This window comes from Hibiscus syriacus, unplaced genomic scaffold, assembly GCF_006381635.1.
Source record: "Hibiscus syriacus cultivar Baekdansim isolate YM2019G1 unplaced genomic scaffold, ASM638163v2 tig00018093_pilon, whole genome shotgun sequence".
NCBI lineage: Eukaryota > Viridiplantae > Streptophyta > Magnoliopsida > Malvales > Malvaceae > Hibiscus > Hibiscus syriacus.
Genome location: NW_024062429.1, coordinates 272952 through 288848, shown reverse-complemented (window position 1 = coordinate 288848; position 15897 = coordinate 272952). Strand labels below are relative to the sequence as shown.

Sequence of the window (15897 nt, the reverse complement as noted above, 5' to 3'; positions counted from 1 at the left end):
AGGAATAAGAAAGTTAAAGGAGGTAACATGCCACGTCAGTCCTAAGTAACGGAAGGTAACGGCAGGGACTTGACTGAAACCGAACTAAATGTTTGATGATCATATTGAAATTTTTAAAAGTTTATTGACTAAAATGAAATAAACCTAAAATATAGGGGACTATTTGTATACTTTACCCTTGTATATAAATATATAAATGGAAAATTATTTAAATTTATTAATGTCAAATTTCAATAAATACTGGTTTCGCGATTCCTCTCGCTTTTCATGTAATATTTTTGCTTTACCTCTCTTAAAATTTAAAACCACGTCCTTTAAATTTAGGCCGTAGGGTGCTTACTGGATTCTCAACTCTTCATCGCTTAATCTTTGGATTTCGCATCTGGGTATTGCTAGTTGTTTAAAACATTAACCATATAAAACGTGTCTCTTTGGTGTTTTTCATCGAACAGGTGGTGAGAATTGCGGGTACAAGGCTCAACCGGATTGGGTATTTTAAATTTTCAGCCTTTAATCTTTTATGATTTCTGATGTTTTATAAGTTAATCGTTGATTGCGTCTTATATGCTTATAATTTGATGTTCAAGTGGTTTGAAGAATGCGGTTTAGGTGCTTTCAGAGTTGGAAAAAACCTAATATTGTTCGTGTAAATTTTGTGTGAAATATGAGCAGGATAGAGAAGAATTTTTCGTTGATTTTAGTGTTGCAATCTCGTAATTGATTCATAGATGCCCATGGAGAGGCTTATGTTACTGAGGAACGCATAACTAATTCTAGTTTGGTTGTTTTAGGGTTTGTTTACCTTTGTAAACTCTCTGGTGAGGCTTACGCCATAGACGAACCCAGGATAGTAAAGCCTGATTTGTGATTTTAGTAAACAAAACAGCGGTGTTAGAACCTCGGAATGACTTTAGAGTCAGAGTACTTATTCAATCTTGATCTAAAGATGATACTAAAATGGATGATGGATGACCTTTGCCGACTTGTATGATTTTTTTGTCTATCATTATGAACGGGCAGATTAGTCTTGTGGAAAGAGAAGAGTATCTTATAATTTTACAGAATGCTGAAAATCTATCGTTTAACTTGTATAATTTTTGGGATCTTGGTTTTGAAGTTGTATGATTAGCTTGATGCCCCGACCTTAATTGTTATCATTATATGTTGTATTGTGTTTCTAGGTTTTGTATTAGTGAGATTGATGGTTGACTTGCAATATGTTAGTCTTTCTTATTTCCTAAATTTCATTTCATTAAGCAGGCATGGATGAGCAATTCGTTCTTAGAGTTCCACCTTCCGTTGCTGAGCGCATAAATCTCCTTTTAAGTGAAAATGTTTCATCTTCCGAGGAAAAATCACTGGATTTGGAGATTTCTGGTTAGGATTTCACTTGATGATACATTTGAATGCCTCAGTAACTGTTGTGTATGTGTCAGCACCTTGTGTTTATCAGAACTTATACTGATTTTCCATGGAACACGTTACTAACCTTTAGTTTATTAAGCTAAACATCCGTGGTCTAACTTGTAATTACGCTTGATTTTGTCATTCAGTGATTGTATATATATATATATACCAAACCATAAATGATCCAACCATCCTGATAAAGTTCCTATTCGTGTCCTTAACAAGTGTATACTGCATTCAGCTTTATTATTTCCTTGGAGAAATATGATTTAGACCGCATCGATTAAGGTGGAGATGTGTTAAGTGATAATTGATTACCAAAAGTAAAGACTGAATCTATTATTCACATCATCTATGTTATTTTTTGGAATCATAAGATATTTATGAACATTAAGCTTCTCATTACTTTGCAGAGGATGGGCGGACTGGCACATTTGTCATTGGCAATGAACGTTTCCCCGCATCTCTCTTGGATCTACCTTGTGTTGTTGAATCATACAAAACATATGATGACAGTGCATTAGTTAAAACGGCTGATATCGGTCAAGTATGGTACTTGCTATTTTTTATTTGGATGCAGTCTCATGTATAATGGCTTCAGTTTTTGGTATGGTCATGTTAACTGAGATTGTTATAGATGATTTTGGTCAGGGAGTCTGGAGAAGCGTCTCCAGATGTGGTGGAATACAGACATGGTCTAACCCCTCCAATGAGGGATGCTCGGAAGCGAAGATTCCGAAGGGAGCCAGATCTAAATGTATCAATATACTTGCTTTTTTTAAAAATCTGTTTGTATGCACTTCTGAAAAAGAAAACTATCTGATACTGTACTGAAATATATGTTTACACGGACTCGGGTGTGAGTGCCTGATCCGAGTTTATGGGAATTACTTAGTCTCGGTGCAGGTACGGACAGTTTATTTCCCTTACTGATTCCCGTCACTTCATTTTTGCAGCCAGAGCTCGTACAACGTGTTGAAAAAGATTTGGTGAACATCATGTCTGGAGGGACAGTTGAAAATTTTGATATTCTTTCGATACATCTATTGTTTCTTTAGTTATTATCATCTTTGACACATCTCATTTCAGCATTGTCGTCGATCGAATAAAGATTCCATGTCCGAAAACCAAATCGTATAATTTTGTCCGGTCTTGAGTTGGTGAATGTATGATCTGTGTATTCTTGATACGGTTGTTTTTATGCCTTAATCGTGTTTTACATGCTGACGTCAACAGTCAGGGCGAAGCCGGTGATGAGAATGCTCGTAACACGAATAAGAAAGCTCCACCCGCAGCTGCCACGAAGCCTGAAGTTCCAGATACAGGTGGCAATGCCGGGGAGGCTGACGGATCCGAATCGGATGACTCTGATGATTCATTGTGAATTGGATAGATAAGTGAGAAGCATTAGTTATTATTATTATTATTATTATTAAAATCTGTTATACTAGTTTGTCAATCGTCTAACTGCGATAAATACATTTGTTTTTGTTATTGAATTCTCAATTTTTTTTATTTTTTTTTGGGTATCCCGAGGTATCCCCAGGCTTCGCCTGGGACTAATCCTCCAAGGTACTGTCGGGCACTAAAGTTGGGGACCTCTATCAAGAAAGTTTACTACATCCACAAGGGCTCGAACTAGAGACCACTTGCTTAAGCGATCAGAGTCTCTTCCACTCAGGCCAACCTTCGTTGGTTGAATTCTCAATCTTTGGCAGTGACATTTTTTACCCTTAAAAATTTAGGGTAAATTACCTAAGATACCATCGAAATTTAGAATTTTAGACGTTGTATTATTTATACTATTAAATTTTTAATTTTATTAATTATAACATTAGACTCGATTTTCATTTCAATTATACATTAAATTGTTAAAAAAATAATGATGTGATTGGTGATTGTTGATGTATCTGATGATTGTTGATGTAGATATCTCATTATCAACCCATCTCATTAAGCTAAATTGACTATGGTTGATGTGTATGACAATTGTTGATGTAGACATTTTATTAAAGACACGTCTTATTACAAAGTAACATTTTGATCTAGTTATTAAAATTTAATGATTTAATGGTAATATTAAAATAAAAATAAAATTTAGTGTTATAATTGATAAAATTAAAATTTTAATGAAATAAATAACGACTCATTTATTTATCGAAACTATTGTAATTTCCATGTGCCTATGCATGACTTTTTTATTAAATTAATTATAATTAGAATGTTCTCAAGTATATTTATAAAAATAAGATTTTAAAATTTAATAAACTTTTCCTTCTGTTTATAATAAAATTTTGTATATATTTTTGTGTTTTATATCTTTTAATTTTTAAAATAACTTTTTTTACTATTTTGTGAATTGTGATATTCTTCTCTTTATTACATATAACAAAAACAAAAAAAAAATTTCTTAAGGATGTGTTTGGTTGGGGGAATGTGATATTCTCATGAGAATGAAATCCACACTCCTTCGGGGAATGTGATATTCTCATGGGAATGAAATCCACATTCCTTCGTTTGGTTGGCCGGGAATGTCATTCCCGGTAATCTTATATTACCAATAGTGGATTTTTTGGAGTATATTACTAGGAATGTCATTACCTCAATTTCCTTAGGTATTGTTGGATTACCAGCGTTTTGGACTAAAATTCCCTTAAAAAAATTTCTTTCAAAAATATTCTTATTATGTCATTGAATAATAAAATTTCTACGAAGGTTAAATTACAAATTTATCCTTAAATTATTTTAGATTAACAAAACAATCTATAAGGGTTAAAATAAAATTTTACCCTTGCATTAAACATTTTTATATTTTCAATTTTGTTAAAAAATTTATATAAATTTTATGAATTTAAATTTTTTAAATAAAAAAATATAAATATTTTTCAACTTGGTAAAAAACCAAATGTATAATAAGAACAATTTGATTAAATATACATCCTAATAATCTTTTATTCCTTTAACCAAACATAATAATCTTACATTCCTGCTAAATCAACCAAACACAAAATATAACATTTACAATAATCCTATTCTCTGATAATCTTTTATTCCCACTGACAATCTTACATTCCGTGAACCAAATTATTTTCAGATCCACAAGACTCTCTGCTCAAACTTCGAGAAATATAAGTGGGAATGCAACTTTTGCGGTACGGTACAAGACACAGCACTTTATCTACTACTCCAACTGTATTCTAAATATTTTATTTTATGAAATAATAATATTATTCTATTAACATAAAACTTTAATCTAGCTCAAACTTCAGTTATTCTAATTTTTAAGTAATTTAATTGAACTTTTTAATTAAAATATTACTTTCTTACATATGCATACATACTATATATATATATATATGGACACATATATATGAATAGTGATGTAGACAAAATTAGAAGTATATTATGGATAACATTTTAAATAATGTGGATCATGAGAATTATTTAGAGAAATATACTGAATAAAAAAAATTAAAATCTTAAATATTTTAGATTTGAATGTCATTGTACATACGCAAAATAGTATAAATAAAATTTTCATTCAAATTTTATTTAAATTTAAGTCTTATTATATGAAAAAAAAACAAATCAACTTGTATTTATAAACTTATAAATTTGAGATTAATGTAAATGATAAAAATTAAAATAAAACAAGTACAGTGGACTGACATGGGATAAGGCACCGTCGTGAAGAAAATGTGTATTGACAAATGGTCAAACCATTTCACGTACTTTACACTTCATTAATTACTACGAGCATGTTCACGTATAAATACATGCACGCACGCGTAGCCGGAAAACTCACTACTTTATTTACAACAAAGCAAAAACAAAAGCAAAAGGATGGAGTTGTACTTAAATATTTTGTGTCGGGAAGTAGATTGTACAATACAATATACAGCCTACGTGGACATGACTTATTCAACCTTTTGTACTATAGTTTTCAGCCCCTTTTAAATAAATAAGACATATACATATTGATCGGATTTACACCTAATTACATATGGATCTGGTCGGGTTGTACTAAGCTAATATATTTTCTTCTTTATTTAATGTTTAATATTGGTTGAGATGAATCAAGTTATATTAGAAGACAATGGTAACTCAAACATCTTTATTTGTAGATGTTAATGTTTAAATATGAGATTTCTAAGAGACAACAATAAATCTTTTAATTATTGAAATAGTTTGAGTCATGTTACATAATCACTTTAAACATATGACACGAATTGAATTATCATTCTAGATATATGATATAAATTATATTATCATTTTTAATATGTGACAGTCACATATTAATAATTTATAATTTTGAAAATTTAAATATATAGGGTGGAAGAAAGAGTTGAAAGCACAGGCACAACAGAGCATGGGGTTGAACAGCGAAGAAGAAAAATGGCAGTGTGGAAGCTCAGCTTTAAATGAAAAAGATACGCGTTTTGCTTCGTCTCGTGCGGTGTGGCTGACCGGTGATACTGCTGCTATGTCTGTGTGTGCACTGCCACCAAAGGCGGTAGTAAAAGGAAACACAGAGTCAGCCACTCTGGATTTGTTTAGGGTAGCGAGCTCAACTTTTTTCGCTGACACCATTCATGCAATTCGCACACTCACCACGTGTTTGATGAAATGCGAGACTCTACGATCAGCGCCATAAATGAGAAGTGACATCTTGAGTTGTTTTATATTGATTTGATCAAAGTTTATTAAATACTCAATTTGAACTCTAATTTGATTCGAGTTCTTATTGAGCTAAAATAAGTTAATTGATACTATATTTGAAAAACTCATAAATAATTTGAAAATATAATATATTAATATTTATGTGTTTATTTTTTTAAAATTAAAATATAAAGTTTTCATGTATTTAAAATTCAAGTTCTAATTTGAGTTTTAGATTTCAATCGAGTTAAGTTTAAGATTTTTTTTATTTCAAACTTTTACGAGTTTCAATTCATAATTTCGAGTTTGAATCGAGTTTGAAAATTTTAGAATCGCAAATTTTAAAGTTGAACTAATTCCATTTTAAAACTTAAATTAAACCGAACTCAACAGCACTTAAATTCGCCCTAGCTCACTTACGGCCCTAACGATGACAACTTCAATAAACTATTTTTCTTGATTAATCTGGGGTGAGAGGCAGTATCGGTTAATATTCCTATAAATTTATATATTTTGGTTAAATATTTCATTTAATTTTTTAAAAGTATTTGTTCATTTTATTTAGGGTAAACTACTCAATTGATCATTTAACTATTTAGCCTTTCTATTTTTCCCATCAATATTTCAAGTTTATTAATCACACCACATAACTATTTAATTATCTCAATCAAACTACTAACCATTAACAATTATCGAAAATAATGATGTGACAGTTAAAAAAAATTGACATAATTATACATTTAGTCATTATTATTTATATATGCTATTAATTTTGTCCTAAATTAAATAAAATTTAATAAATTAATTATTCAATCAAGATTTGACATGTGTCAACATAGATTCGTGAGACGTGTCACCATCCTATTAGAGGAAAATTAAATTACAAAGGAGGTGTAAAATTTGGGTGTTGGGCAGACTCAAACCAAGGTCATGCAATAGTGGAGTCATTGAGCTAACACCATCATTTGTGTTAATTTGTGTTAAAAGATATATATATAGTATTAATGCTACCCTCAAAATTTAAAATTAATATATGTATATTTTTTAAACTAAATTAATATTTATTTTTTCCTTTTATATTTACAATTTAATGATTATATATATAACTTTAAATTGACTATTTTTAAATTAATTAATAATTTTATTTTCTTATTAAATATAGAATGTATAGAAAATATAAATGATTCAATTTATATTTAAATGTATGAATCATTTATATTTTTGATATATTTTATTTTTCTTGTATAAATTAATATTTAAAATATGTTTATATTTTAATCAAAATATTTCAATATACGAATAAAAATATATTTATATAAATGTGTATTTATATTTAGATGTATAAATAAAAAAATATTCATATATTAATGTTTGAATCATTTATATTTTTTTGAATATTTTATTTTTAATAAGAAATTAAAATTATTAATTATATTATAAATACTCAACTTAAGATTATATATATAATCATGAATTATAAATATGAAAAATATAAATATTAAATTTAGTTTAAAAATATAAAAATATTAAATTTATTCTTTTAAAATCTTATATCAACTAATATTTAAAAAATATATATGAAATCTGTCTAACAATTTATCAAATATAATATTTTTTTATTGTAAAAAAATATAATATTTTCTTACTGTAAAAATATAATATTTTTTTATTGTAAAAAAATATAATATTTTCTCATTATTTATTGCTTTCAATTTTTTTGCCGAAGTTCAAATCTCATTATTTCCATTTTCCATTATATTTTTTTTTGGCATTGGTCATACTATCAGTATATGTATTATTGTATATCTCTCAACACAGACAATGGTGTTAGCTTAGTGGCTCCACCCTGTATCTTTCATTTGTGTGACTCAGGTTTGAGTTTGCCCAATACCCAAATTTTACTTATTTGTAACTTAATTTTTCTCAAATTAGGTGGTGACATGTGTCACCAATGACACATGTCATGATCATGTGTTGACATATGTTATATCTTGATTAAATGATTAATTTATTAAATTTTATTTAATTTAGGACTAAATTGATTGTATATATAAATAATTAGGTTGCAACATGTATCACTAATGACACGTGTCAGGACCATGTGCTGACAAATGTCAGATCCTGATTAAATGATTAATTTATTAAATTTTATTTAATTTAGGACCATATTGATAGCATATATAAATAATAAGGACTAAATATATAATAATGACAATTCCTTTCAAGTTATCATTTTTATCAACTGTTAACGATTAGTGGTTTAGTTGAAACAATCAAATAGTTATGTGATATGATTGATAAATTTAAAAGATCGATGACAAAAGTAAAAAGGACTAAATAGTTAAGTCGTCAGCCGAGTAGTTTACATTTTTATTTATACGTCAAAATAACATTTTATAAATTTAAAATTCGAATTATTTTCATCGTCTTCTATATCTTAACTACTTTTTTTAATTAAAAATTTTCTTCAACAGATAAAAATTATATTATTATATTTATATAAAAAATACGTATCACATGAAATAAGATGAAATTAAATAATAATAAATTTGTATATATATATATTTTAAATTAACCTATCAACATTCAAACTCTCTTCTGGGATTTCCGAGTGGTCATCTCCCCGTTGAAAGCAACTCATGCATGGAAGCTTCAACCACCAACTCTTTAAAGCTTTAATTTTCAATTAATAATAACAACGCTGTTTTGGGTCTTTAAATTTCTATTTAGTCGCCATTATATAAGCAACTCCAGGTACAACTTATCACTGGTAGTTTACATTTTCCTGAGAAACAAACATAGAGAAAGTGAAGGGGGAAAAAAAGCTGATATCGAAGTTAAAGCATTAACCCGACAGTACCCTTTTTTTCATTTTCGTCTATTTCCCAGATTTTATACAGTTCAAGGTAATGTTCTTTGTCCATCTCTCCTGCATTGCTGACAAATGCTGTTTTTTTTTTCTGTTGATGAAATGTACGTTCTAAGCTTATGGGAATTGCTTTTACTTAATGGTTTTGGCAGATCCGTAGCTCTTTATTTGATTTTCTTGATTGAATGAAATGATTTTTTACCCCTTTGCACTGACATTTTGAAAAATGGGTTATCTTCAACTTGTGTTTTTGATTCTCAAAAATGGCTGCTGTTCATTTATCTATCTATATATAGATATAAATGTTTAGCATATGAAATCTGAATTCAGTTTTTTGACAGAGATGGGTGTTGGTTTCTCGTGGCCATTTGATAAATGCAGCAGCACTGAGATGGACAATGGCAGCTTAGAATCAATTACTGTGAAATCCATTAGTTTTGGAGATGAAGGAATCAAAACATCACTTAGATCCATCAGTTTCAAAATCTCAGATTCAGAGCCCACCATTCTGAAATCATTAGGTTCTGGGAAGATGATTTTGGAAGGATCTGTTAGCTTCAAAGGGAGAGAATTGGTCAAGCCAGAGAGTTTAAAGACCAAAGCAATGGACATTCAATCCCCAGATTTTTTCCCGGAATCCCCAAGAAAATCCCAGATTCCAGATCCAAACAACCCACAAATGGAGGCAGCGATCAGGTTGCAAAAGGTCTACAAGAGCTTCAGGACTAGGAGAAAGCTAGCAGACTGTGCAGTCCTTGTTGAGCAGAGCTGGTATGTTACATGAATATAATGATTGAAATACATTAGTATTCGATATTTAATTTGAGTTCGAGTATCACAGACGGATTGTATGTTGCTATGTAGGTGGAAGCTCTTGGATTTTGCTGAGCTCAAAAGAAGTTCCATATCGTTCTTCGATATAGATAAACACGAAACAGCTATTTCACGATGGTCGAGGGCGAGAACGAGGGCTGCAAAAGTCGGGAAAGGTCTATTAAAGAATGATAAAGCTCGAAAGCTTGCTTTACAACACTGGCTTGAAGCTGTAAGTTGGATTTTGCAGTACTACAAATGATGTTCACCATTGTTGTTCATTATTTTGTACTAATTCGAGTTTCGATGTGTTGTTCAGATTGATCCGAGGCATAGATACGGACATAACTTGCACTTTTATTACAATCAATGGCTCCATTCTCAGTGTCAAGAGCCCTTCTTTTGTTGGTAATGTTCTTCAATTCTTTGCATACACACTTTGATTTCTGGTTTTAAGAAATTGGAACTGAAAAAGAGCATATTTGATTTGAATATGCAGGTTGGATATTGGAGAAGGCAAAGAAGTGAATATAGAGCAATGTCCTAGATCAAAGCTTCAACAGCAATGCATCAAATATCTCGGTCCGGTGAGTCTTCTCGATATGTTTTTCGGATTCGGGTGTGAATTTTATATACAAATGTGTATGACTATGTAGCACTTGTTATTCTTGACATGCACACCAGATTCGAGTATCACAGGCTTACCGGAACTATTTTCGTTTTCCATTATACAGATGGAAAGGAAGCCCTATGAGATTGTTGTGGAAGACAGGAAGTTGGTATACAAGCAAACAGGGGAGCTTCTTCAAACGACAGGAGAAAACAGCGATTCAAAGTGGATTTTTGTGCTCAGCACATCGAAGGTCTTGTACGTCGGCATGAAGAAGAAGGGTACATTTCAACATTCTAGCTTCTTGGCCGGTGGTGCCACCATTGCTGCCGGTAGATTAGTTGTTGAAAATGGTGTCCTTAAGGTATCTTTCTAAGCATATGTTATTCGGAGTCTTGCATTGTTTTTTCTCGGTGTTACTTATGTCTTATTCACATTCCATCATGTGTCATTGTGTTGAAAAAGGCAGTTTGGCCTCACAGCGGTCATTATCGACCTACGGAAGAGAACTTCAACGACTTCATCTCATTTCTAAAGGAGAACGACGTCGATCTTACCGATGTCATGGTAACAGAAAATTGGAAACAATGTGTTCATAATATTTTCATATCATATTCTGTGAATAGAACCAATGGCTGATGGATGATGCTACGTTTTGTTATGTTCAGATGGCACCCGTCGACGAAGAAGAGAGCTTCCATAGAACAAGTAACCATCTTCAATGCAATTCATCATCGGAAGACAGCTTAGAGGCTGAAGAAATCCGCGTCAAAGAGTCTACCCGGGATTTAGTCCATGCAATGGAAGAAGAAATTGGTGCAGCCACGGAAGTACCGGCAAGAACTGAATCATTTGAGGATGCCATTGCTTCAGACAATGATTCGAATCCAACTGTTCGAGGCGAGAAGATCGATGAATGCGATCGTAACATTGAAACCATTGCTGAAGAATCGATCCTTCAAAGGATTAACTCAAAGAAAGGGATGAAGTCATATCAATTAGGCAAGCAACTGTCATGCAAATGGACTACAGGTGCAGGTCCCCGGATCGGTTGTGTTAGAGATTTCCCATCGGAACTCCAGTTCAGGGCCTTGGAACAAGTGAACTTATCTCCCAGAAGCAATGGTTGTACGAAATCGTACTTTTCACCTCGATATACTAGCAGTCTAAACCCGAAATTACCCGAACCGGCGGCAGCCATGACAGAAGAAATGAGAACCCGAAGTTTGCCTATTCAATGCACAATGCCACAACGTCTACTTAAAGGGTGTCGGAATTTGAGATATGCCCCCGATGATGTTACGGGTAAATTGAATTGGAAGAGTCGTAACGTGCATAATAATCTATATAATATCTTATTTGAAAAAAATCAATGAATGAATTAAATACTACTAATTATAAAAAATATATATATTTTTTATCATTCTCTCCGAAACTTAGAAATGATGCAAAACTATTTATTCATTTGTTCATGTGTAAGTTGACAACTGAAATCATAATTGTAGGAGTTCCTTTTTCAAAATGTAGAAGAATGTAATTTTGGGGGATGTGTAGTTTCAATTGTATTCAAATATAATATTTTTATTAAAAATATATCAAATTTCTCTGTGTTCTTAAAATTTATTTTTATTCTTTAATTTCGTTTTTCAATTACGTAGTTATATATCCGTATGCTCTTTTTTATTTTATTTTAATTTATTAGACATTTTTCCTAAATAAACCTAATTTGATCTTTCCTTTAATTCTAATTAATGTGTGCGGCCTTCATTTGCTTGCACGCTCATCCTCTCTCAGCCGCAACAAGAGCACAAACAAAACAAACTGAAAATCGGCAGCCATGGACGTTCTCAGAGCTTCTTCCGCAATTGTACCCGCACCATTCGTTCCAACGAACAGTATCCAGTTTCACAAGCCAATCTTTCACAATTTTCTCTCAAAACCCGTGTTCAATCCATCTTTCAATCCTCTTCGCACAACCCCATCGAGGTCCAGGTTGTTTACGACCTTCTCGTCGTCCCCAACGACGAAATACGTCGAGCCACCTCAACCGGAAGTCGAGGTCGACGGTGGGGAAGAGAAATTCGATTGGTTCTCGCAGTTGTACCCGGTGATGCCGGGGTGCGATTTAGATAAAACGGCGCCGCATGCAAAAAGGATACTGGGACTTGATCTCGTGGTGTGGTGGGATAGAAATGACGGTGAATGGAAAGTGTTTGATGATACTTGTCCTCATAGATTGGCTCCTTTGTCCGAGGGAAGGATCGATCAATGGGGGAGATTACAGTGTGTGTACCCTGGTTGGTGCTTTGGTGGAAATGGTGACTGTAAAATCATTCCTCAAGCTCCCCCCCGATGGACCACCGGTAATCCCTTTTTCTTTCAATCCATATCCATCGTTCTAATGGTAGAATTGTTGGGAATTTTCTGGGTTCGTTTTTCCATACATATGAATGATATTAATGTATTCAAACTTGATATTTAAGCTTGAGAATAGTTCTAGTATTGAAGTTGAAAATTCGATTATATTAGTGGAGACCTTATTTAAGTGGCATCAAGTTCCTTATAACTCGCAATCCAATAAACATTTAGAAACTAGGCTCTGACGGATCCATTAAGGCTCGAGTGTAGGGAAGTGTACACTAAATTTGAATTGTTTTTGGGTAATTTCATATTTATTGTCTTTAAATTTTATTTGTGTCCAGTGTACAAAAATTTTATGTTATAAATGTATATGTGTGCGAACCCTCAAAAATATTTTTTGGATCCGCCATTAAATCTAAGTTATGTGCAAGATCTTTTTCCTCTAGCACTTCTGTCCATCTTTTGTTTATACATATCAGGACATAGTTTGGATATTCTCCTGTGCAAACGCGTGGAAATATATATTATGAGTTAGGATTACATGTTCTGTTGGATTAATTGAGTTTAATGAATCAGATTAAAACTTATAATTTGAGGATAATTCACTTTTTTACCTGAAAAATCTCTTCATTTACTACTGTTAATATGGATTATCCTTAATTTATAAGTTCTATTCTCAGCCATTAAACTCAGTTAATCCAATGACCCAAAAAAAGATGTGTAAATTATAAAAGTTTTACACTGTGTAAGTGAATCCTAACTCATATATATATATATATATATATATATATATATATGCATATTTGTGTTAGACAAATGATATTCGTCGCTCATCACTCAAGTTCAGTTAACATATTGTTTCTTTTCGTACAATGTTCAATTTGTATAATTGTTCATGCTTGGTAATTTCTTGTGATGTGTAGGTGTTTTGTGTTATTTGCAAAAAGGGGTAAACACTTAACCTTGCTTTCAAAGTTGCAGGTCCATACATTCAAGAAAGCACGTGTTGCGGTTTATCCGAGCACTGTAAAGCATGATATTTTGTGGGTTTGGCCAAATGCTGATCCTCATATACAAAGATATTATAACGAAGAAAAAGCCCCCTTATATTCCAGTATTGGAAGATCCTTCATATACAAAGTCGATGGGAAACAGAGATATTCCTTTACGGGTATGCAAATTTCTCTAATATGTGCGGAACACGGAACAAAACATCATCAACATTAGCTGAAATTTGTTCAAGAAACTAACTTTGCATTTTCAGGTACGATTTGTTGATCGAAAATCTTATGGATCCTGCTCATGTTCCATACGCACATTACGGATTAATGCGAACTCGGAAAACTACGGGTAAGAAGTTCTCGATGCATTTCAAGATGTTGGATTCATGCATCTCAAAATTTGTACATTTTGGTTCACAGTGAAGGTTGACAGAGAAGGGGGCAGACCACTTGATATGCGTGTCAAGAAGTTGGACATAAATGGTTTCACTGGAAAGCAGGACTGGGGCAGTTCCATCTTTATCGCACCTTGCATCTTTCATGCTTTTGCTGATGATGAGTCCGAGGTTGATCAAGGGAATGGATCTGCAACATCTTCCAAAATCCAAAAGGTTCTACATTCATTTCACTATGTTGCTATTTACCATCTGCTAGTTATTGGTGTGTTTGGTTTACGGAATGTAAGATTACTAGTGGGAATAAAAGATTATCAGGGAATAGGATTACTGGGAATGTTGTATTTTGTGTTTGATTGGCTTAGCAGGAATGTAAGATTACCGTGTTTGGTTAAAGTAATAAAAGATTATTGGAATGTATATTTGACCAAATTGTCCTTATTATATATTTATTTTTTTAACAAGTTGGAAAATATTTATATATTTTCTTTAAAAAATTTAAATTCATAAAATTTATATAATTTTTTTTTACAAAATTTAAAATATAAAAAGGTTTAATGAAAGGGTAAAAATTTTATTTTAACCCCTGAACTTCATATAAAATTTTAATTATAGACTTTTTTGTAAATCTAAAATAGTTTAAGGATAAATTTGTAATTTAACCTTCGTAGAATTTTTATTATTCAGTGACAGAAGAATTATATTTTTGAAAAAATAATAAGGGCATTTTAGTCCAAAACGTCAGTAATCCAACAATAACTAAGGAAATAGAGGTAACGACATTCCCGGTAATATACCCAAAAAATCCACTATTAGTAATTTACATTACCGGGAATAAAATTCTCGTGCTAACCAAATGGGGAATGTGGATTCTATTCCTATGGGGAATCCCATATTCTCCCATCCAAACACCCCCCTATTGGTAATGTAAGATTACCGGGAATGACATTCCCGGCCAACCAAACGAGAGAATATAGATTACATTTCTATGAAAATCTCACATTCCTCCAACCAAACACACCCATATAACTTTTTCTAATTCTCAATGTAGGAGCGTAAGATAATGGAAATCGGGGTTACCAATTGGCAAAAAGCTTGTTTTGTGCCTACAAAGTCAGATGCCTTTGTGGTTGGTTTTCGAAGGTGGTTCAACAAGTATTCCGGCAGCCGGGTTGATTGGAAAGGGAAGTTTAGCGCAGCTCTTCCTCCATCCCCTTCTAGAGAACAGCTGATGGACAGGTAAATTTAGTAACTTCGTTATAATGCTCCGACTCATCACTAGTTCCCGTGTCATACACCTGCGTTAGGCGTATTTCTGAACACGAGTATGAATATATATCCTTCCAAATTGTAAAAGAATGAGCATAGCCGATAAACATAAGCTTACAAACTTGACTTTTATTCGGAATCGTGCAGGTACTGGACTCATGTGGTGAATTGCAAGAGTTGAAAAACTGCATATAAAGGTCTCAATGCACTGGAAGTAATCCTGCAAATCGTATCTGTTGTTTCCCTCGGGATCGTTGCCGCAACAAAGCAGAACATGATGCCGATGGTGGCTAGAACAGCGATTGTTTCAACAGCTATCATTTGCTTCGCAGCTTCAAGATGGTTGGCTCATTTCATCCAGAAGAATTTTCCATTACCATGACTATAATCATGCTGTTGTGTAAATTTGATGTTAACCCTTTACTTCGACTGTAAGCTAAAGCAAGTTTAACTTTTTTTTTCTATACCAACAATGATTAGAAATTAAATATACGTATTTTACACGATTATTTT

General features: G+C 32.3%; 2 protein-coding genes and 1 pseudogene across 8 annotated transcripts; all 3 read left to right on the top strand.

Moving 5' to 3' along the window:
• The first annotated feature begins 281 nt into the window (after positions 1-281).
• Positions 282-8713, top strand: LOC120209117 (transcription initiation factor TFIID subunit 7-like). Of its 7 annotated transcripts, XM_039208175.1 has the most exons (8): positions 396-490; positions 1258-1377; positions 1821-1954; positions 2045-2164; positions 2364-2433; positions 2628-2794; positions 6280-6285; positions 8704-8713. In XM_039208175.1, exons 2-6 carry the CDS (start codon positions 1263-1265, stop codon positions 2789-2791), a joined length of 603 nt encoding a protein of 200 aa, XP_039064106.1. In that variant the 5' UTR covers positions 396-490; positions 1258-1262; the 3' UTR covers positions 2792-2794; positions 6280-6285; positions 8704-8713. The 7 variants fall into 7 exon arrangements, with proteins under 7 accessions (XP_039064109.1, XP_039064107.1, XP_039064112.1 ...); XM_039208178.1 differs by lacking the exons at positions 6280-6285; positions 8704-8713 and adding an exon at positions 282-386 and having other exon boundaries at positions 453-490; positions 1261-1377; positions 2628-2830; XM_039208176.1 differs by lacking the exons at positions 6280-6285; positions 8704-8713 and adding an exon at positions 282-386 and having other exon boundaries at positions 453-490; positions 2628-2830.
• Positions 8714-8823: 110 nt separating this feature from the next.
• Positions 8824-11895, top strand: LOC120209077 (IQ domain-containing protein IQM2-like). The gene is made up of 9 exons (XM_039208147.1): positions 8824-8972; positions 9277-9706; positions 9800-9980; positions 10068-10156; positions 10248-10335; positions 10483-10722; positions 10824-10925; positions 11027-11663; positions 11864-11895. Exons 2-9 carry the CDS (start codon positions 9279-9281, stop codon positions 11893-11895), a joined length of 1797 nt encoding a protein of 598 aa, XP_039064078.1. The 5' UTR covers positions 8824-8972; positions 9277-9278.
• Positions 11896-12142: 247 nt separating this feature from the next.
• LOC120209119 lies at positions 12143-15803 on the top strand (annotated as a pseudogene).
• The last annotated feature ends 94 nt before the right edge of the window (positions 15804-15897 follow it).